Raw genomic sequence first — 23,647 nt, forward strand, 5'->3', positions numbered from 1 at the left:
CTGTTGGAAGACCATTTCCGATGACTACCACTTGAAGCTCATCAAGAGAATGCCAAGAGTGTGCAAAGCAGTAATCAAAGCAAAAGGTGGCTACTTTGAAGAATCTAGAATATAAGACATATTTTCAGTTGTTTCACACTTTAATTCTATAATTCCACATGGGTTAATTCATTGTTTTGATGCATTCAGAATGAATCTACAATTTTCATAGTCATGAAAATAAAGAAAACTCTTTGAATGAGAAGGTGTGTCCAAACTTTGGTCTGTACCGTATACATGTACATGTATACAGTGTATTACATATTTACAATTTATTACAGTTTTTTGTGTTCTAAAGTTGTATTCCAATAAATAGATATTATGTTCTATCTAAATATCTTGATTATTGGATCATAGAAATTATTAAATGTCTGATGTTCACATTGTACTACAATAAATTTTTCACTTAAATATAAGCAATATATGTGGGAGTCGGAGTCGTGGAGTCGGAGTTGGAGTCGGTGTAAGGGAAATTGAGGAGTCGGAGTCGCAGGTTTGGCTTACCGACTCCACAGCCCTGGTGACAGCTGCATAGAAATATATGACGCTGTCACATTCAGGGAGCAGCCGGCCAGACCGTGCATTGCAGTCCTATCTTGGTCTGATTTATATTTATAGAGTTGTCTGCTTATGCCCTTACAGGAAGAAAATAAACTTCTATCCTCCTTAGAGTCGCTTGCTTTTAGTCAAGGAGCGGGTACAGTCACCACTAACTATGCAGTGAGCATTCTGCAATGTGTAGAGAAGGCCGTGAATCACACACATGCTGCAGAGCAGGCTGTCAATCAAGGTGTCAGGAAGTGATTACAGCATGCCCACTGCATAGTTAGTGTTGACTGTACCCGCTGCTCCTTGCACTGCCACTATGACTGAAAGCAAGACGCTCCAAGGAGGATATAAGTTTGTTTTCTTCCTGTGAGAAATAGATAATCCAGCAATGGATTCTATCGGTTTCTCATTTGGCCTATCACTTTATCCGTACGAGCTGTGGACATTTGGGAATTCGACTACCAGGTGAGCTGACTACCATTTACTTTTTTTGCATGTTTTCTTCTTGTAGATTATGCAAATTGTCTCTTCAGAGAGGAAGAGGACTAGAACTCTAGTGCCACCTATTGGAAGTAGCAATCCTAAAAGTCAATGTCGACCCTTTAACGAGCCTTGCTACATGACTTAGGATAAAAGCCAATCCAGAATCTCAATTTGCAGACACTGTTTCGGGGTACTGCCCCTCGTCAGGGCAGTCTCTGAAGAGACAATTTGCATAATTAGCATATTTCCCAGAGGAGCATTGCGGCTTTAAAGTCTCCTCATCTCGACATGCTTAGCATGTCATTCTCCGCAAGGAGAAATGATACTTCTTGGATATTCTTCTTGTAGCTTACTGTAAATCCTCCTTAGGGTATGTGCACGCTTTGCGGATCCGCAGCGGATTTGGCCCTGCGGATCTGCAGTAAATTCTACTGGGGTGTACAGTACCATTTTATCTAATGTAAAACAAAAACGTTGTGCACATACTGCGGAAACATCCGCACAGATTTTCTGCGGATTTGAATCCGAAGCATGACAATCCTTTGTGCGGACTCTGCAGCTTTTTTACACCTGCTCCATTATAGGAATCCGCAGGTGAAATCCACACAAAAACTGCAGAAAATCCGCAGGAAATCTGCACTAAATCCACAGGTAAAACGCAGGTCATTTTACCTGTGGATTTAGCAAAATCCGTGGGGAAAAAACTGCAGCAGAATCCGCAACGTGTGCGCATACCCTTAGAGCAGATTGCTTTCAGTCATAAGGACAGTGCATGGACCACTAATTGGAAGCGAGCGACTACAGGGAGGATACAAGTTCATATTCTTCCTGTAGCCGCTCTTCTAATTAGGCTAAGTTCACACTGGGTGTTTATGCTGCATTTATGCTAATTTTTAGCTGCATTTGACGGTACCAACAATGTCTATGAGATTTCAGAAATCTCATGCACACAGTTTGGTTGTTTTGTCCATCAGTATTTTGTGCTTTGCTTGTTTTTTGGGACATAGAGCAGGTCACTTTCAGGATTTTTTTTTTTTTTTCAGCATTATTCACCCATTGAATTAAATGGAAAAACACACCAAAACTGCCGCAAAAAAATGCAGCAAAACCTGCATTTTTGCTGCAGCTTATTACCTGACAAGCACTTAGGTTTTGCTGCAGTAAAAAAAAGACGCAGAAAAAAAAAAGACGCAGCAAAAACGCAAGTGTGAACTTAGCTTAAGGCAGCTAGGCAGGGTGTGAAGGCTATGTAACTGCAGATTAGCCCTATGTCTGCAGATTAATTGCCTTTTTGGTCATGATTCCCATTAACATTCTGCCATCATCTTCACTAGTTAAGAGATTTTTTTGTTTGCAACATCTTTTATGGCATGATTTCACCGTAATACACCATTTCCAGTATTTAACATAAATGTGGATTAAAATTTAAAAAAAAAACACCCTCAAGGGAAGGCGAGACCCTATTCTACAATATAATGGCCACAATATACAGTAGGTCCCGTGAGAGGTCATACAACTAAAGAGAGCACTGGCTGAAGCTCTGTAACACTTACCAATAATAACCTGGACAAACTTGTTTGCTTGTGTCACTTCATAGGCACAACGTATTTCAGAGTACGTCATCCCACCGGTTATAAAAATAATTAGTTTGGAAACGGACTTCCGATCCTCCCGAGTCATAGTATTTTGCTTTTGTCGAGCGCTGAAAGCAAAGCATGTATTAATATTCAGATAATACATCAACTGCAGTAAGGTTCAGTTCACACAGTTGTGTTCTCTTTCTGACAACTGGAATACCAATCTATCCAATTAGATGCTAAACATCCATGGTGTCAGATGAATATAATAGATTTGGTCACTTTCACATTATATATTTTACAAAAACATGGTAGAAGACAGGAAACATAGGTTATAAACAAAAAAAAAACAAAACGCACAAGTGCCAATCTTAGGGGGATATTACATTTCTTTCACGTACCTGACGGCCCCAGAACCATTCCATGCAGCAGGACACTCCGAACAGTAGGGCCATTCCCGAGAGTCCAGTTTATTTTCTATATTGTCCTTCAAGTAATCAGAAAATGATTAAATCAGCATTACTATGTTAGGAAGGAACAGAAAACTCCCTTTCACATGGACCTACTGAAACTAAGGTTCAACTGACAAAGGGGGACTACATACCAACAAAGGAAGGAGACTGCCCCAAAAATGCAAAATAATATTTATTGAAATAGAAATAAAAAAATATTGAATAAAACTAAAATTCAGAAAAAAAGTTTGCATAAGTGTATCTGGTTAGCCTGCAACTATAATGAAATGCAAATGCATTTGAAGCCTTGGGAATGGAAGAAGCACATGCAAAACACTTGGCGGGGCGGTCCTGTCTTGTGCTGAATTTATTCTGAAAATGCGATCTTGCCAATGTATTTTTGTATCAGAGTAGGGAGACACAATGGCGGCAGGCCACCGAACCGCTATGGGGCCCGTGAGCGGAGATGCGCTGGTACTGGGCTCACGGCACTTAATCAAAAGTTCAACTGTATAGGCATCATGGATGCCGATACAGGTGAAAGCAATGATGAAAGAGGGAACACAATGGTGATGTATGGTCAGTTTAGGCCATGCACTTTTTCCAGCAACTCATATCCCTTTCCGCTAGGTAATTCCCCTCGTCGAGCAAGTCAGAAAAAAAGTGTAAACAGCTAAAAAATAAAGTACCATGCATTAAGGACTTTTCAACCTTTTCCGGCACCTGCGTACTGAAGTACTTTGTTCTGCCCTCAACAGGGCAGAGAAGTACGCCTGCGCAGGAGCGCGATGCCAGGGAACCTCTGTGGATGATGTAGCGACGAGTTCCATAAGAAGCAAACAGAAGGGCGGCGATCATAAGATGGGAGGCACCGGACCAAGACCAGCAACACCCATCGGACCGGACCGCCCTCTGCAGGTGAGTTTAGTAAAACTTAGTTTTCAGTTCTTACAGGTTGGGTTGGGGGCTGTATATAAGCTCTGAAAAGGTGATGGCCGCATGTTATATAGGCCTAACCTGGTGACAGGTTCCCTTTAAAAGCCCAATTGAGAATACAGTGGAATTCAAATAACACATTAAAAAAAAAAGAAAAAAAGATTTTGGACATTGTTAGATCAATTGCTGGAATTGGCAGTTGAGACATAAAGGTGCTACACAACTCAGTAAAAGTTTGTTCAGGGCACTATGGATATAAACTGTGTTCCAAATTATTATGCAAAAAGAGTTTAGGAGTGATAAGGTTAGAATTTTTTTGTTTGTCATTTAAACTCATTGATGGTGATGTGTGTCAGGGCTCTTTATATCACTGAAAGCAATTGCAGATACCTGTGCAAATTAGTTTGGCAGGTGTGTCCAAATAAAGGCAAGACTACTTAAGAAGGCTGTTCCACATTATTAAGCAGCCTACATTTTTTGCCAAAATGGGAAAGAAAAAGGATGTGTCGACTGCTGAGAAGCAACAAATTGTGGCAAATTGTGGAGTATTTAGGTGAAGGCATGACTACAATCAACATTGCCAAGACACTTCATTGTGATCATCGCACAATCAAGAAGTATGTAGCTGATTCGCAGCACACACGTGTGCGTGCTGATAAGGAAAAATTGAGGACTCTTTCCAACAGGCAATTGCGTCAGTTAAAAGAGCAGCTGCAAAAATGCCTTGTCATAGCAGCAGACAAGTTTTTGAAGCTGCTGGTGCCTCCAACGTCCCCCGAACAACAAGATGCAGGGTCCTTCAGAGGTTTGCAGCTGTGCATAGGCCATCCTGTCGACCACCTCTATCCACTGCACACAAGCAGAAACGGCTCCAGTGGGCCAAACGATACATGAAGACTGACTTCCAAACTGTTTTGTTCACCGATGAGTGCCGTGCAGCGCTCGATGGTCCAGATGGATGGAGTGGAGGATGGCTGGTTGATGGACACCCCATGAAAACACGGCTAAGGCGCCAACAAAGAGGAGGTGGAGTAATGTTTTGGGCTGGAATCATGGGGAGAGAGATTGTCGGCCCCTTTAGGATCCCTGAAGGGGTAAAGATGAACTCCATAATCTATGTGGAGTTTCTAAAACAGCACTTCCTGCCATGGTTCAAGAGGAAGAACCGTGCTTTCCGCAGCAAGATCATTTTCATGCATGATAATGCACCGTCTCATGCTGCAAATAACACATCTGCATCTCTGGCTGCTATGGGAGGACAAACTTATGGTGTGGCCACCATCTTCCCCTGACCTCAACCCCATTGAGAACCTCTGGAACATCATCAAAATGAGTGTCTATGATGGCGGGAGGCAGTACACATCTAAGCAACAGCTCTGGGAGGGTATTCTGTCCACATGCAAACAATTGAAGCACAAACCATCCAAAAACTGACAAATTCAATGGACGAGAGAGTTCAGAAGCTTTTTTCGAACAAAGGGTCCTATGTGCAAATGTAACATCACCTAGAATAAAGTTTTGACTTGAAAACTGTTTGATTTCATTTTGTAATAAGCTGATAATGCTTCTAATTTCACAAATGACCATTTTTTGATCAAAATAAAAATAAAAAGGTTGAAAACTCTGCTGTGCATAATTATTTGGAACATGCATTTTGAGTGTTTCTTTTTTTAAAAAATATACTGTTTTCATAGGCAGTTTGTTCAAAAACATTGCAATTATACTAGAATATTAGATGACTGGAAAACAACAATGACTGCAATTCATATAGGTAATTTAGAGAAAATCTGAGGAAATATTTTTTGCATAATAATTTGGAGCACAGTGTATACTGTTTTCTTTTAACATCATTTTATAAAGATTTAATAAAAGGTTACATTTGAATCCCCCTATTTCGCTATATCTGTTGTTACTCTAAGATGACGGGTTATATGTAATCCCCGGCTATACTTTAGGCTGTGTGCACAAGTAGCGATTTTTAAGCGTTTTTGCCGCGATTTTCGGCGCGAAAACGCTTAAAAATCGTGTACAGAACGCCCCCCATGCATTCCTATGGCATTCCGCACATGCTGTGCTAATGCTGCGCTTTTCTCCGCGGCGGAATCGCATCGCGGAAAAAATCGCAGCATGCTCATTCTTTGTGCGGAATCGCAAAGAATTGCCGCGATTCCGCACCCATAGGAATGCATGAGAATCGCTTACTTCCCGCATGTGGCTATGCCCACCATGCGCGAAGTTAAGCGTCTCATGTGCGGTTGGTACCCACGGTGTGGAGGAGAAGAGACTGTCCTCCAGGCCCTGGGTACCATACCCCTGTAAAAAAAATATAAAAGAATAAAAAATAAAAAAATCGGGGTATATTTACCTTCCGGCGTCCCGCGATGCATTCCCGGCCTAAGCGTTCCCAGTAATGCCTTGCGGCAAGGTCCTGTGATGACGTGGTCTCGCGAGATCGCTATAGCAACGCGAGACTACCTCATCACAGGTCTCGCAAGGCATTACTGGGAGCGCTGAGGCCCGGGAATGCAGCGTGGGACGCCGGAAGGTAAATATACACCGATTTTTTTATTTTTTTTAGCATTTTAACATCCTATCTTTTACTATTGATGCCGCATAGGCGGCCTCAATAGTAGAAACCTGGTCACACTTGTCAAACACTATGTTTGACGAGTGTGACCAACCTGTCAATCACTTTCCAAGCGATGCTTCAAATCGCTTGGAAAGTGCTTGAATATCGCACGCGAAAATCGCGGCAAAATCGCGATCATAATCGCGGTAAAATCGCGGTGAAATCATGCGGAAAAAACCGCGCGATTTCTGGGAAGGAGTCCGGTTTTTAGTAAGCGTTTTAAAACGCTACGTGTGCACATAGCCTTAAGGGTACATGCACATAGAAATATAGTTAGCAACAATGTAACATAGTTAGCAAGGCCGATAAAAGACATTTGTCCATCCAGTTCAGCCTATATTCCGTCAGAATAAATCCCCAGATCTACAAAGAAAGCATAATAAAAAAAAAAAAGAGTGTACACTGAACATGCAAAATCTCATCTTTTATTCAAAATATATTTAAAACCACATAAATAGACATACATGAAAAAAGTGCCAACAGTGCATGACTCCCCTTGATGAAGGCATGCTGCTGAAACGCGCGTTGGGGAAGTGGCACCATCACATGAGTGCTGGTAGGTGAATTTATTACTATGTTTATCTGATATGATTCTTTGTGATTAGCCGCTAACCTCTTTATCATCATGTTATGTATAGTAGTTTGCACTAGGGACGCTATCACTATTTATGTATAGGTTTCCAATTAATTTATGATTGGTAATTCCTCTTTGCACTATGTTTATATATATTTGGGATTATAATCCACAATTTTAACCCCTTAGTGACAGAGCCAAATTTTAAAAATCTGACCAGTGTCACTTTATGTGGTAATAACTCTGGAACGCTTTGACAAAATCCAGTGATTTTGAGATTGTTTTTTCAAGACACATTATACTTTCTGATCATGGTAAATTTAGGTTTACATGTTTTTTGTTTATTTATAAAAATATCAGAAATTTGACAAATGTAAAAAAATTAGCAATTTTCAAACTCTGAATGATTATCCCTTTAATTCAGATAGTCATACCATAGCAAAACTTTAATAATATTTCCCACATGTCTGCACTACATCAGCACCATTTGCAAAATGTTATTTTCTTTTGTTAGCATTTTAGGAGGTTGAAGCATGTAGCAGTAATTTATCATTTTTTCATGGAAATTTACAAAATAATTTTTTTTTAGGGACCTCTCCAGGTTTTAAGTGACTTTGGGGGTCGTATATATTGGAAAAATCCCAAAAGTGATAGCATTTTAAAAACAGCACCCCTTGACTTATTGAAAACTGCTGTCAGGTAGTTTATTAACCCTTCAGGTGCTTTTCAGGAATTAATACAAAATGGCATGATAGGAATGAAAAAGTTGATTTTTAACACCTAAATGTCGCTGACTTTGAAACAGGTCAGTGTAGCCGGCAGAATCTAAGGATGCTATTCACTCATGAATTGACATGGCAAACATCAGGACCACACAATCATGATCTCAGAGTGCCAGTGGGGATAAAGAGGGAGAAGCCACACTCTTTAAAACATTTATATCATGGTCACTATTGACAGCAGCATTTAAGGGGTTAAACAGATATGGATGGTAACAACACTGATTGTGGCTGAGGCAGCAAGTTGTCAGCTATAGTGCACAGCTGACAGATGCTGGATTGTCACCTGTAGGAGGATGATATTCTCTTATATCTCAGGTCAGTTAAAAGACGTATTGACGGTCATTAAGGGGTTAAGGAAACATTTTGTTTATAACTTCCTACCGGCCAACTTTTGGTGGCACTTATTTGGTCTTTTGGGCTCATTATCGTGCACTGTTGGCACTTTTTTCATGTATGTCTATTTATGTGGTTTTAAATATATTTTGAATAAAAGATGAGATTTTGCATGTTCAGTGTACGCTCTTTTTGTTTACTATGCGCTCTCATGTCTTTGCGCAAGAACATCTTTTTATATAAAGTACCCAATTGAGTGTTTTCATATCTGTACAATTGATAGGTAATATGCTAGGGATACATACCTAACTCTCGTCCTTCTGAAGAACCTAATAACTGTAAGACATAGTAACAGTTAGCAAGACATGATGTCTTTCAAGTGGACTTAGTGAGACCTCGGCTCAATGACAAACCGACATCTCACCAGAACCATTTTGCTGAAGACCACCAGAAGATTAATGTGCGCAAGCGCTGCCAGGGCGTTACTAGAGCGAATTTCAAAAAGGAGATTCGCACATACGCAGAGGGGCTGCGGCAGACTCCAACACCCTACCCACAGTCCTGCCCCGATGCACAGAGGGGTTACTTCTAACATGAATTAAACAAGAACCAGTATGCAGATTTATTCCCTACAGGTATCTATTAAATCAGTATAAAAGTGGCATTATGGCCATACTTTATTTTAACATATTAAATGGTGATGACAGGTTCTCTTTAACTGCTTCAGATTTCTAAAAAAAACCTTTTCTTTTAAAACAAGCGGTTAAAAGAAGTGACCTCAATATTCTTTTGTTGTTTTCCGCTCAGATGATGCTCTGTACTTTACAATACAAGTCAATGGGAAAGCTCAAAAGACACCCAGACAGCTATTGTTTAAAAAAAAAAAAAGCTAGTGGATATTTAAATATTTTATAAGTGAAATGAAAAATACGACCGGATAATGACAGCATGAAGACATCACAAAAACCATATGAAAAACCTCATAACTACTCCCGACTGCATTTTTTCCATTATTTGTATGGCAGTATGATTGAAAAAAAAAAAAAGGTTTTTTTTCACTGTTTATTCTTATTTTTTTACTGTTAGTTTTTACAGTGGTCATTTTGGGCATGGAAATACCAATTATATGTACTTTTATTTTACAAATGCATTTTAATTGGAGAGACATATTTTTGTTCTTCACTCTGTATATAACAGGCACATGGACAGGAAGCCTACTTGTCCCGGCTTAATGCAGTGTCTAATAGACCATTGCGCTTGTCAGAACCGAAGCGTCTCCTTACCAGAGAAGCTTATTGGATCTACCGCTTAAACACCAGAATCCCTGGTGATCTCAACAAGAGAAATGATTTAATGCTACATTATTGTTAATTTACCATGGTTTTTTTTTTTTTTCTCAGTCATTCATCATTTTTTAATTTATTTTTGTTCATTTTTTTATTCATTCATTTTTCTGTTTGTTTTGTACCTTAAATATCATGGTTAATGCTTTTAAATTTTGTATAGGACCTGCTTATCTGTCATGTGATATATTATTGTGTTGTGATTGGTTACAATTTTCTATATAGAAATAAGCTGTATATGTACTAGCATGGCTTGGTTAAAGACCGACAAGGTCGAAACGCGTAGCCTCTGTCTGTTATGGCACCTGTGGAGATCGCATAAGCTATTTGTGCATTTTAATACGTTTTTCAATAAAGAAGAAAAGGATTTTATACGCAGCTGGCACCAATTCTTCCTTTGCCTTGTTTGTTTCCACGTTTGTCTGCACGGGGTTCCGAGGATCTGCGCAGGTGGCTGGTGAGCTGGCTTACTTTTCATTTTGTCTCCCGGAGCGGATTATGTGAGTATAGGAGCTGTGCCTGCACAATCACCATGATATACTTGTACAACATGAAGCGGGAACATCTTCCCAACCATGTCAGGAATGGGCTAAAGAGCACTTCATTTCTTTTTTCTTTTTAAACGAAGTACCTCATTCAACTGGCGCTGTTCCTCAGATTATGGAGCTGCTTTTCTTTTTCTCCTGTGACTCTCCATTCCAAAGTTATACTCCCAAAAGATAGAGATGCTAATTTCCCCTTCAACCAACTGGGTGCATACCACAGAAATCCTCTGTGGGCTTTTTCTCCTTTGAGGTTTGTCAATCAAAACACTGCCTCTCCCACAGAGAGGTTCAGTGGTATACTCCCGAATGGTTAACCCCTTTCTGTCATCTGACGTACTATCCCGTCCATGGGACCCGGGCCCCTATGCCCATGGACGGGATAGTACGTCATAACGATCAGCGGCACTCACGTGGTTGAGCGCCGCTGATCGTGGCTGGGGGTCAGCTGATTATCATAGCTGACACCTGGCACTGTGTGTCAGGGGCGGTAACGGACCGCCCCCGACACGTTAACCCCTGGCACACTGCAATCAAACACAATTGCAGTGTACCGGGGGTTTAGGGAAGCATCCCTCCTCCGTGGGGGGCTCCCTCCGTGCTTCCCTGAGACCCCCGCAGCAGCGCAATGTGCAGCGCTGCTGCGGGGGCCTCCTTCCCTGCAGGTTCCCGGATCCAAAATGGCGGCAGGGACCTTCAGGGAGACGGCTTCCTCATGCCTGCTAAGCGCCGGCATGAGGAAGCCTGCAGCACTGCCTGTAACAGATCGCTGATCTGTCACAGCGATCTGTGATGTGACAGATCAGTGATCTGTCACATGACAGTTATGTCCCCCCTGGGACATTGTATTAAAGTTTAAAAAAAAAAAAAAAAAAAAAAAAGAAGTGTAAAAATAATTTATAAAAAAAAAAAAATGCTAAATAAATTTAAAAAAAAAAAAATATTCCCTAATAAATTCATTTTTTGGAAATATAAAAAAAACCCAAAACAATAAAAGTACACATATTTAGTATCGCCGCGTTCGTAACAACCTGCCCTACAAAACTGTTCCATTAGTTAACCCCTTTAGTGAACCCCTTAAAAAATAAAAAAAAAAAACAAAGCAAAAAAGAATGCTTTATTATCATACCGCCGAACTAAAAGTGCAATAACGCGCGATCAAAAAGACGCATATAAATATCCATGGTACCGCTGAAAACATCATCTTGTCCCGCAAAAAACGAGCCGCCAAACAGCGTCATCAGTGAAAAAAAAAAAAAAAAAAAAAAGTTATAAGCTTGCAGAATAAAGCGATGCAAAAATTATTTTTTATATAAAATGGTTTTTATTGCATAAAAGCACCAAAACATAAAAAAATACATATATGAGGTATCGCTGTAACCGTACCGACCCAAAGAATAAAACCGCTTTATCAATTTTACCGCACGCGGAACGGTGTAAACGCCCCCCCCCCCCCCCAAAGAAATTCTTGAAATGCTGGTTTTTGTTCATTCTGCGTTCCAAAAATCGGAATAAAAAGCGATCAAAAAATGTCACGTGCCCGAAAATGGTAACAATAAAAACGTCAACTTGTCCCGCAAAAAATAAAACCTCACATGACTCCGTGGGTCAAAATACGGAAAAATTATAGCTCTCAAAATGTGGTGATGCAAAAACTATTTTTACAATACAAAGCGTCTTTTAGCGTGTGACAGCTGCCAAACATAAAAACCCGCCATATATAGTAAATCAAATCCCCCGTTATCACCCCCTTAGTTAGGAAAAAATGATAAAATTAAAAAAATGTATTTATTTCCATTTTCCCATTAGGGTTAGGCTACGTTCACACGTAGCGGAACTCTCGCGGAAGTTACCGCGAGAATTCCGGAATTCCATTCCGCGGGAAAATCGCATTTTAAATTCCCGCGATTTTCCAGCCGAAAAACTAGTGATTTGCAAGCGTAATTATCTTGCAGAATGCTAACGTTTTCCAAGCGATCTGGAGCATCGCTTGGAGAACTGATTGACAGGTTGGTCACACTCGTCAAACATAGTGTTTGACAAGTGTGACCAACTTTTTACTACTGATGCTGCCTATGCAGCATCAGTAGTAAAAGATAGGATGTAAAAAATAATAAAAAAAAATAAAAAATATTGTTATTCTCACCTTCCGGCGTCCCACACAGCCTTCCCGCCTCTCTCCACGCTCCCGGTAATCCTTTGCGCGAATGACCGCGAGACGTCGCGCTCCCGCGAGATCGCGACGTCGTCACGGTCATTCTCGCAAAGGATTACTGGGACCAGAAGCGTGGAGCGAGGAGGGAAGGCTGCGCGGGACGCCGGAAGGTGAGAATAAAAAATATTGTTATTTTAAATTCTATTTTTTTACAGGGATATGGTACCCACAGCCCAGAGGACAGTCTCCTCTCCTCCGGACCGTGGGTACTATCCGCAAATGTTCTGCTTACTTATCGCATGGTGGGCACAGCCACATGCGGAAAGTAAGCAGAACAATGCATTCCTATGTGGGCGGAATCGCCGCGATTCTGCTAAATTAATGAGCATGCTGCGCTTTTTACCACGAAGCGATTCCGCCGCGGAAAAAACCGCAGCATTAGCTGCGGATTGGATTGCATAGGATTACATGGGATGCTTATTTTTGCGTTTTCGCGGCAAAATCGTGTGTTTAAAACCGCCGCAAAAACACCGCGATGTGTGAACGCAGCCTTAGGGTTAGGGCTGAGATTTGGGTTAGGGGTGTGTTGGGGTTAGGGTTGGAGTTAGAATTGGGGGGTTTCCACTGTTTAGGCACATCAGGTGCTCTCCAAACGCAACATGGCGTCTGATCTCATTTCCAGCCAATTCTGCGTTGAAAAAGTCAAATGGTGCTCCTTCCCTTCCAAGCTCTGCTATGCGCCCAAACAGTGTTTTACCCCCACATATGGGGTATCAGCCTACTCAGGACAAATTGCAAAACAACTTTTGGGGTCCAATTTCTCCTGTTACCCTTAGGAAAATAAACAATTGGGGGCAAAAACATCATTTTTGTGGAAAAAAAAAATATGATTTTTTTATTTTCACGCCCGGGCGTTATAAACTTCTGTGAAACACTTGGGGGTTCAAAGTGCTCACCACACATCTAGATAAGTTCCGTGGGGGGTCTAGTTTCCAAAATGGGGTCACTTGTGGGGAATTTCAACAGTTTAGGCACAATAGAGGCTCTCCAAACGCGACATGACACCGACCGACCATTCCATCAAAGTCTACATTCCAAAACGTCACTACTTCCCTTCCGAGCCCCGACGTGTGCCCATACAGTAGTTTTCTCCCACCTATGGGGTATCAGCGTACTCAGGAAAAACTGGACAACAACTTTTGGGGGTCCAATTTCGCCTGTTACGCTTGGGAAAATAAAAAAATTGGGGACTAAAAGATCATGTTTGTGGAAAAAATATGATTTTTGGTTTTCATGCCCGGGCATTATAAACGTCTGTGAAGCCCTAGGGGGTTCAAAATGCTCACCACACATCTAGGTAAGTTCCTTGGGGGGTCTAGTTTCCAAAATAGTGTCATTTGTGGGGGGTTTCCACTGTTTTGGCACATCAGGGGCTTTCCAAACGTGACAAGGCGTCCGATCTCAGTTCCAGCCATAAAAGTCAAATGGCGCTGCTTCCCTTCCGAGCTCTGCCATGCGCCCAAATAGTGGTTTACCCCCACATATGGGGTATCAGCGTACTCAGGACAAATTGCCCAATAACTTTTGGGGTCATGTTACCCTTGGAAAAATAAAAATTGAGGGTGAAAAGATCATTTTTGTGGAAAAAATATGATTTTTTAATTGTACGGCTGTACGTTATAAACTTTTGTGAAGCCCTTGTGGGTTCAAAGTTCTCACCACATATCTAGATAAGTTCCTTGGTGGGTCTAGTTTCCAAAATGGGGTCACTTGTGGGGGGTTTCCACTGTTTAGGCACATCAGGGGCTCTCCAAATATGAAATGGCGTCCGATCTGAATTCCAGCCAATTTTGCATTGAAAAAGTCAAACGGGGCGCTCCTTCCCTTCTGAGCTCTGCCATGCGTCGAAACAGTGTTTCCCCCCCCCCCCCCCCCACATATCAGGTATCAGCGCACTCAGGAGAAATTGCACAATAACTTTTGAAGTCCAATTTCTCCTGTTACCCTTGGTAAAATGAAAAAAATTGGACCTGAAGTAATTTTTTTTGTGAAAAAACTTAAATGTTCATTTTTTTTTTTAAACATTCAAAAAATTCCTGTGAAGCACCTGAAGCATTAATAAACTTATTGAATGTGGTTTTGAGCACCTTGAGGGGTACAGTTTTTAGAATGGTGTCACTTTTGGGTATTTTCTATCACATAGACCCCTCAAAGTGACTTCAAATGTGATGTGGTCCGTAAAAATAAAATGGTGCTGTAAAAATGAGAAATCGCTGGTCAACTTTTAACCCTTATAACTTCCTAACAAAAAAAATTTTGATTCCAAAATTGTGCTGATGTAAAGTAGACATGTGGGAAATGTTACCTATTAATTTTTTTGTGTGCCATATCTCTGTGATTTAAGGGCATAAAAATTCAACGTTGGAAAATTGCGAAATTTTCAAAATTTTCGCCAAATTTCCATTTTTTTCACAAATAAACGCAAGTTATTTGAATGAAAATTTACAACTAACATGAAGTACAATATGTCACGAGAAAACAATGTCAGAATCACCGGGATCCATGGAAGCGTTTCAGAGTTATTACCTCATAAATGGACAGTGGTCAGAATTGTAAAAATTGGCCCGGTCATGAACGTGCAAACCACCCTTGGGGGTTAAGGGGTTAAAGAGAAAATTTGCATTATGACTACAGGAAAGTGGGAGGTGGGGCCCAATTTTGAAATGGAGGGGCATAAAAGAAAACAAACAAACAAACATGTTCCATTATTCCTGGATCAGTGTCAACTGTATCAAGTATGCCATTGAAATAAAATAATAATAATAAAAAAAAAAAAAAAAAAAGTTAAAAGCTCGATTTAAAGACATCAATAAGCACAGAGTTTTTGAACAATTTAGTTTAAAAGAGAAAGTCGATTTCAACTGTGGATATTCAAGCATGTTTTACAATTTTCAATAAAAGGAGACTATATGAAGTGTGGTTAAGGCGCTGCCATGCCCATAAGTGTGATGCCAGAAAAGAGACGGATAAAAGCCCCACTGCTTGCCTCAGGCTCACCTCAGGGAAACACAGAATTGGGCAGATTGACATAATTCCTGATCCTTGTTTCCGCCCCACTACAGTTGTCCAACTCCTTGACACATGCCCATCAGTCCAAATCCACTGATCCTGGAGAATCGTGCTCAGAGAATATAAGATTGTATACTGTGTAACAGAAATCGTGCACCAACTAACCTGCTGGTCATACAGCCTTCACCAAGAGACCTTATACCGTACACGAGAATTGTAGCTCAAAAATCCAAAATAACCAAGACAAAGCGGGTTGTGTACCCGACTCATTGCTTGATGGATAGGACTGCTTTCTCCCTCACCTCAATGATATCTTTTATTATAGGTGTCCATCTTGAGAGTTGGAAGGTTTCTTCCCTTGATCGGTCCCTTCTGGATGGTTTACGTTGTGAAGACTGGAAAAGAAATGATGGTTTTAAATGGTTTTCCCTTGTAAGGAGAAGAACATCATCATATTAGACAACACACATCTAACAGATCGATCAGGTTTACATCCTCTTGTCTCCAGATACGAGATTGTAATCATAGGTAACAGTGGGAGTCCTACTTCCTTCTGTGTCTAGCACATATTCAGCACAGAGAACATTATGCAGCTGTGTGACTGTGAATCCAGCTCTGTGATAAGATAAATCATCACCTCATGATCTGCCTGTTTAGGTGACCTCGTCATCTTTTCTCATTCTGCTCCCTCACTTTCCACAGAATATAGTATAAGCTATACTCTGATACCTCACTTTGCTAGCCATCCGCCTTGTTTTGACCAAGAAAGTTTTAAGCTGTTTAAGACAGGATGTTAAGTTCAGGTGGTATGGTGAAGGTGGGTTAGCTTACTAGGGAATTATATAAGGGTAACCATACTTGCTTGCTTTTTGCAGCTGCTGCTTAGCTTACTTTTAACAAAAATACCCAAGTCCTTCTCCTGTTCTGTAGTCCAGAGTACACTTCCATCCAATGTGTATGCACCAATATGATTACTCCGGTCCTGGTGCGTTACTCTACGTTTTTCAATATTAATCCCGCTATGTGTTAGCGCATGCCGACATCTTCTCTAGATTGTTCTGTATTGTACGGTACAGCTCAGTTATTATCCTACAAAGTTTTTTTGCCATCAGCTAATGACCTTGCGGAAGGGATTAAGAGTAAAGGGGTTGTCCAGGCTCAGGGCTAAAGTCTGCATTTACTCCATGTGAATGCAGACTCGTGAATCCTCATATTGTGTAAAACAAAACAAGGCAATGCAAAGCTTGAAAAACATCAACATAGTTCAAAACGGTAATGAAAGTGTATGATATCGCCTACTGGATTCTGCAGTTGTGAATAAGACATGAAAATCCATCTGGTGACCAGAATTGTCCTAATCATCAATAGGATAGACGGCACACCATTAGGAAATGGTGTAAATTGTATAGGGTGCGGTTTCCTTGGGAGCCAACTACTGAAGGAGGTTTACCCCAAAGGCCTGGAGAAATGCTTAACATAGGATTTATTAGGAGTATCTCATATCCACAAATCACACCACAGTAAAGAAATAAGTGGCGCAACGTTTCGGGTATAACACCCTTCATTAGGTGAGTAAGTAAGGGACACTGCACAAAACTTACTTAGGGAGATCCAGGGTAAGGTATGTGCTTTCCCAAAAGGCAAACCAGGGCAGTCTTATACCCCATTTGCAGTGTAGAATGAACCGAATGACACAGTTCTGTGGCCCAAAATAACAGTGTAAATAACCGAGGATATGAGGTTAGAAAATGGTCTATATGTTAATGGCCATATGCCCAGATTTGTGTGAGAACTTGTAAGGATATATTCCTTACAAGTTTACTGCACCCAGCCATTAATGTATAAAATGTGGTGTCCACAAAAACACAGCGGAACATACATTGTATTTAACTGACCTGCAATCCCAGAACAGACAGTCTTAAAATGAAGAAAAAGGATTAGTTGAAAAAGATAGGCAGAAAGAGTAGGAAGCAATAGCAGGCTTTAAAGAAGTTGCCCAGATTTTGGGTGCATGCAACAGCATTTCTCTTCCAGGTGATCCCCATTGCAATACACGATGTGGACCATGGACCTGAGTACTATCGCTCTTTGCAACTATTCACACATTCAATTTTTTAGCCTCTTAATGCAAAATTATGCACATGTATGTGACTCTGGGGATGACAGCATATGGAGGTGACAATCAGGAGCCGAGCTCCCTCCACACGTGGTAGATGCCAGCCATATTTGTGTCTAACAGCTGTGCCACTTTCAATCTAGCAACGTTTAAATGGAACGCATGCCGCTACTTGCACTCATTTAATCCCATCAGCCCCAGCGACAAGATTGTCAGGCACTGATGGGTTACCACTGCAGCCAGGGGTGGCTGAAAGCCCTCGTCGTTGCCACTTTGGTACTCCTATGAAGGTCAGGAGGTTGAGCTTCACATGAAACACAAATTCTGGTTATACACTGCAATCAGACAACAAGATATGGCCTTACCAGAACCCTGTCTGATGACAAATGCACATCTAGCAGGATGCAGCTGGCCTCCACTAATAGAGGCAAGGGGCAGCTCAGGTGCAAACTACTGATACAGCCACCCCACACCTAACAAACCATGGTGGGGTTGGCTGCCTAGTAGGAAAAATGCACATAGATAAGGCTTGCATAGGACGTCAGTCACACATATATAAGTGTGATGCAAAGTGTCTGGCTTGCAACCTATTAATGACGCCCATAGTATTAGCTGGCGGGCTGCTACAGCACTAAAATATGCAACACACAGTGACAGACGCCCCAATAGACCAAGCCAACAGAAAGAGGCCAGCTGCATCCTGCAAAAAATGATATAAGTGCAAAAAAATTAATGCATACAATGAGTACATTAAATGAGGTATTGGTTAATATTTTGGCCAAAATAGATATAGCCTGCAAGCCAACGTCATGGCTCCTCATGATATTGCAGGTCCCTAACACTAATATCAAAACAGCTAACATAGAAAAAATTAAAAAAAACTCACCCAACAAGATATGGCCTTACCAGAACCCTGTCTGATGACAAATGCACATATAGCAGGATGCAGCTGGCCTCTTTCTGTTGGCTTGGTCTATTGGGGCGTCTGTCACTGTGTGTTGCATATTTTAGTGCTGTAGCAGCCCGCCTGCTAATACTAAGGGCGTCATTAAAGGGAATCTGTCACCCCTTTTTTGAGATATCATATAATGATATCATTCAATTGTGTGTCACATAAGGATTCTCTTAGTACTTTTGCTTCCCCCTGACCCCGCACCTTTCATGCATAAATACCTTTTTTATGTCGGTTCAGATGTATGTAAACTGCCGCAGTCCGGTCCACTGGGCGGGGCTTATTCTACTGCTCCCCCCTCCCTGTCTTGCTCTACGCATTTCTTCTTGTGTAGAGCAAGACAGGGAGGGGGGAGCAGGTGAATAAGCCCCGCCCAGCAGACAGGACTGTGGCAGTTTACATACATCTGAACCGATATAAAAAAAGTATTTATGCATGAAAGGTGCGGGGTCAGGGGGAAGCAAAAGTACTAAGAGAATCCTTATGTGACATACAATTGAATGATATCATTATATGATATCTCAAAAAAGGGGTGACAGATTCCCTTTAATAGGATGCAAGCCAGACACTTTGCATCACACATATATGTGTGACTGACGTCTTATGCAAGCCTTATCTATGTGCATTTTTCCTACTAGGCAGCCAACCCCACCATGGTTTGTAGGTGTGCGGTGGCTGTTATTATCAGTAGTTTGTACCTGAGCTGCCCCTTGCCTCTATTAGTGGAGGCCAGCTGCATCCTGCTATATGTGCATTTGTCATCAGACAGGGTTCTGGTAAGGCCATATCTTGTTGTGTGAGTTTTTTGAATTTTTTCTATGTTAGCTGTTATACACTGCAATTCTCTGGTTTTGCAATATATAGCAGATAATGGCAGAGAAGGGCCATCTAGGCTTGCACAAGATCGATCATCCTACAGAGCGTTTATCCATCGAGTCACCATGGCTGGAGATCAAGCTGAAGGCTGATAATTATATGTATATATGAATCTGAATTACATCCCCTCCCCTTTCCATATTAAGAACATCATTTGGAATTGCTGAGTCTGTAGAAGGCTATCAAAATATAAAGTTAATTAACCTGATTACTGGTAAATGCAATCAGAAAGAAAATCAAAATAGCAAAATTTTGATTTTTGATTCCCCACTCCTCCCTAAAAAATTTTTAAATAAAAAGATCAAAAGCCTTTAATTTACTACAATTTGTTAAAATATCAGCTCAGTATGCTAAAAGAAAAACTAACAGCTGAATGGACGTAAAAATGGACATAAAAATGTTACAGGTCACAAAAAAAAAAAAAATGGCAACACCTTTTTAAATAAACTTCTGAATATTTTATCTCTACTTAAATAAAATATATTGTAAGTTTGGTATTGCCATAGTCATACTGATGTAAAAAAAAGCATAATTCAGACTCATTTAAATTACCATACATAATGAAAGTTGTCAAAACAAGACCCTAAAAACAAGAGGGGGATTGTGTTTTTATTTCTGTTTCATCTCACTTGGAAAGGAGGAGAGGAAAGATGAAAGAAAAAAAAAAATTACTAGGTGATTAAAGGGTTAAACAGATCCCAGCGTCCATCCCATTAAACTTAGTGCACGACTAGGCCATTTAAGCGTATGAGGTCCCATGAGAAGCACAGGGCACATGAAACAGATTGGCATTCAGCGATTCGTTTTCGGATGCAAAGATAGACTACAGGTAAATATGATCATGTTTATGAGGCTTCATCTCCGAATTACTGGCATTAATAATCATGAGCGATTCACATTAGTTCATGGAAGACAAGTAGGTTGCATGACTAATATTAGGACAGATAGAAAGCGAGGACAGCCGTGATTACTAAGAACAATCTGCAGTTATTCTCTATGGAGTAACAAAGCAGAGTAATTATTGGAGTTACATACTAATCTCTTACCTTGGGGACTATTGGCACGCCAATATATTTCCAGTTTTTTAGTACATCTCCATCGCTCTCAATCTTGGCATGTTGAATAAGTCGGTCTAAGTTCTCCTGAGTTGTTCCTTTAGATGGAGAGACATGTTAGTATTAAAAAAAAAAAAAAAAAATGAAACATGGCCATTCTACTTCATGTTTTTCTAAGGCTTAAAATCCAGTATTAAAAGGACTGTGGTGATTGGCCAAGGTTCTCTGGATCACCAAGAGTCCCAGAGATAATAAATGTATGGCACGTTATGGTCTATAAAAAGGCTTCTTATACACCTCGCATGGACATTAAGAGAAGTGACAGAATGGTCCTCTCCACCAAGCTGTACAGAGTGCATGAGCCCAGTGTCTGTAAGCAAGGGTCTATTTACACGCACCGACTGGTGGCACCAAGCATCTGCCGATTGGTAAACTTTTGCCGATTGGCAGTCGTTTAATAGCCAGTTAGAAAGGCAGATGACAAACGCTGTGCGTGCACTGAGCCGTCTGTAATACATCACTCAGTGAACATAGGCTGTCATGATTCTCCTAAAGAGTCCTGGCTACACAGGACGATGCATCACTGAAAACCGTGATCTTTTTCTCTGTGCAAAAAGATCATTTCAGCTGATGAACATAATAACTATTTCTATAGCGCCAACATATTCTGCAGCACTTTACATTTTATAGGAGATTTGTACAGACAATAAAAGAAGCTACAGATCACATAAAGCAACAGATACCAAGAGGAATGAGGGCCCTGCTCATAAGCTTACAATCTGAGGACATAGGGGGAGACACGAAAGGTGGATGGTAACAATTGCCTTCATTGTTCTGACCAGCCATATTGTAAGAATCGGGTGTTCATGTAATGCTGCTTGAACAAGTTATCAGCCTAAGTATGTAACAGTACAGACACAGAGGACTATTAAATGCATAAAGCGTGTGAGAACATGATGCAAGGAACCTGGTTATGAAGAAAATTTAGAATGGGCAACACAGGGATAGTTAAATAAATGTGTTAAGGCGGTAGGCTAGTCTGAAGAAATGGGTTTTTAGGGCACGCTTAAAACTGTTGGTATTGGAGATTAATCAAATTGTCCTGGGTAGTGCATTCCAAAGAATTGGCGCAGCACGTGAGAAGTCATGGAGACAGGAATGGGAGGTTCTGCTGAACAAATTTTGGGTGTTCATCTTGTGATTGGCAGCCCATTTACACTGAAAGATTATTGTGAAACTAGTATTCTCAATACCGCAAATTCACAATTATCTTTCAGTGTGAATGCTGCTTTAATGTGAGTCCCGTAAGTTGTCGCAGAATTTGTGTCGTATCTTGTGGACATGCAATGAATGGCTAAGATTGGAATAGAAGGATTTTTGGTACTCACTGTAAAATCTTTCTTGGAGCCTTCACTGGGGGACACAGGTAGCCATGGGTGTATGCTGCTGTCGCTAGGAGGCTGACACTATGCAAATAAAGTAAAACTGGCTCCTCCTCTGTAGCATACACTCACCGACAGGCAGGAAGTACCTCAGTTAAGTGTTAAAGCAGTAGGAGAAGCAACCAACAAACTCCATATATGTACCGGCTCAACGACCAAGGCACGTAGGCCCAAAACCAGTACAAACAAATAGGGAGGATGCTGTATCCCCCAATGAAGGCTCCAAGAAAGAGATTTTACGGTAAGTGCCAAAAATCCTTCTTTCTTTATCACTTCATTGGGGGACACAGGTAACCATGGGACGTCCTAAAGCAGTGTCCAAGGGTGGGAACAGTAAGAATGCAGAGAAAAAAGGACTGAGGCTGGCCGGTGCGTAACCGCCACCTGCAGCACCTTAACTTCCTAGGCCTGCGTCGGACAAGACAGGAGTATGAATTTCGTAAAACTTTGCAAGAATGTGCGAAGAGGACTAGGTCACGGCTCTGCAACCTCTAAAGCTGAGGCCTAGCGAGAAACTTCCCCAGGAGTTATCCAGAGTCTGGACCGGAAAGGGGCAAGAGTGACATAGAGAAGAAAGGACAATGTCTGCACTAATGTGGAATGAAAGGGAACGGAGGACGGCAGGATAATGCTGCCAACTCAGAACTCCCCTGATTACTCTTCTTGGTAGCCAATAAGGCTAACAGAACCGAATAGCTGCACTTACACCACCTGAATCACATCTTCCAGTAACTGTCGCAGAAACTTGAGGATGCAGTTTTTCTCGCCCAAAAGCATGGACAGAATGACCTGATGGGCAAAAAAACCCCAGTCCCTCTCAGAAGTAGGCCTCAAAGGCCATGGCGTTAAACTTAAACAACTGTGAACTGTGGCGGAAGAGGGGCCTTGCGGAAGAATATCCGGACGGTCTGGAAAGCCACAGGAGGCGTCCATGAGCATGTACGCTAGCTCCAGGTCCCAGGTCTGACTTATCAGCTTGTAGTTGTCAGGACTACTGGAAACCATTCTGTTTTTTTTTTTTTTACTCTTGTGATTAAGGGAAGAGGCGGGGATGGAAAAGGTATCTGAAACTGGGACCACGGAATCACAAGTGCGTCGCAACCAACAGCCATCGGATCCTGGGACCTGGTAACGTACGAGGGAACGCTTGAGTTTGTTCGAGAAGTCATTAGGTGGGCATCCGGAATGTCCCTCCTCTGACAAATTTCGTTGAAGACGGCGGAGTTGAGAGACTACTCGCCTGCCGCGAATCCCTGACGATACAAAAAAAAAAAAAAAAAAAAAAATTGGCTTCCCAGTAGTCTATCTCTGGAATGTGGACGGCTGATATGGCAGGGACATGGCCTTCCGCCCAATGCAGGACCTTTGCTACCTCTACCTTGATCTGTGTGTTGCGAGACCCGCCTTGGTGGTTTATGTAAGCCACAGCTGTGACATAGTCCGACTGAGTGCCGACTGGCTTAACTGCGAGGAGAGACTGCCAGCGGAGGAGGGCAAGGAGAATTGCCCTGATCTCCAAGAGACTGATGGGGAGGAGGGTCTCCTGAACGTTCAGGCGACCCTGCGCTGTGAGATTGAGGAAGACTGCTCCCCAACCCTGAAGACTGGCATCGATGTTGAAGATCTTCCAACGGAGCGGGAGACGTGACCTCCTGTGCAGGGCAGACAGATAGTGTCCACCAGGAGAGGGACTGCTTCATATCGAGAGGTAAAATCACTAGCCGATCCAGGGAAACAATTCTC

The 23,647-nt window shown here is 41.5% G+C and overlaps 1 protein-coding gene across 2 annotated transcripts in view; it reads right to left on the minus strand.

The window, feature by feature from the left end:
* The window catches only part of STXBP3 (syntaxin binding protein 3), a 152,364-nt gene that overhangs the window by 6,679 nt on the left and 122,038 nt on the right, over positions 1-23,647 (minus strand). For both annotated transcript variants that reach the window (XM_073582860.1, XM_073582861.1), the window contains exons 15-18: positions 20,454-20,560; positions 15,766-15,858; positions 3,050-3,135; positions 2,625-2,773 (exon numbers count right to left, since the gene is read on the minus strand). In XM_073582860.1, the coding sequence (XP_073438961.1) occupies positions 2,625-2,773; positions 3,050-3,135; positions 15,766-15,858; positions 20,454-20,560 (435 nt within the window). The remainder of the gene's footprint in view (positions 1-2,624; positions 2,774-3,049; positions 3,136-15,765; positions 15,859-20,453; positions 20,561-23,647) is intronic.

The sequence above is a fragment of the Dendrobates tinctorius genome, unplaced genomic scaffold (assembly GCF_039654945.1).
Source record: "Dendrobates tinctorius isolate UK_male_01 unplaced genomic scaffold, ASM3965494v1 ptg000074l, whole genome shotgun sequence".
Classification (NCBI taxonomy): Eukaryota; Metazoa; Chordata; class Amphibia; order Anura; family Dendrobatidae; genus Dendrobates; species Dendrobates tinctorius.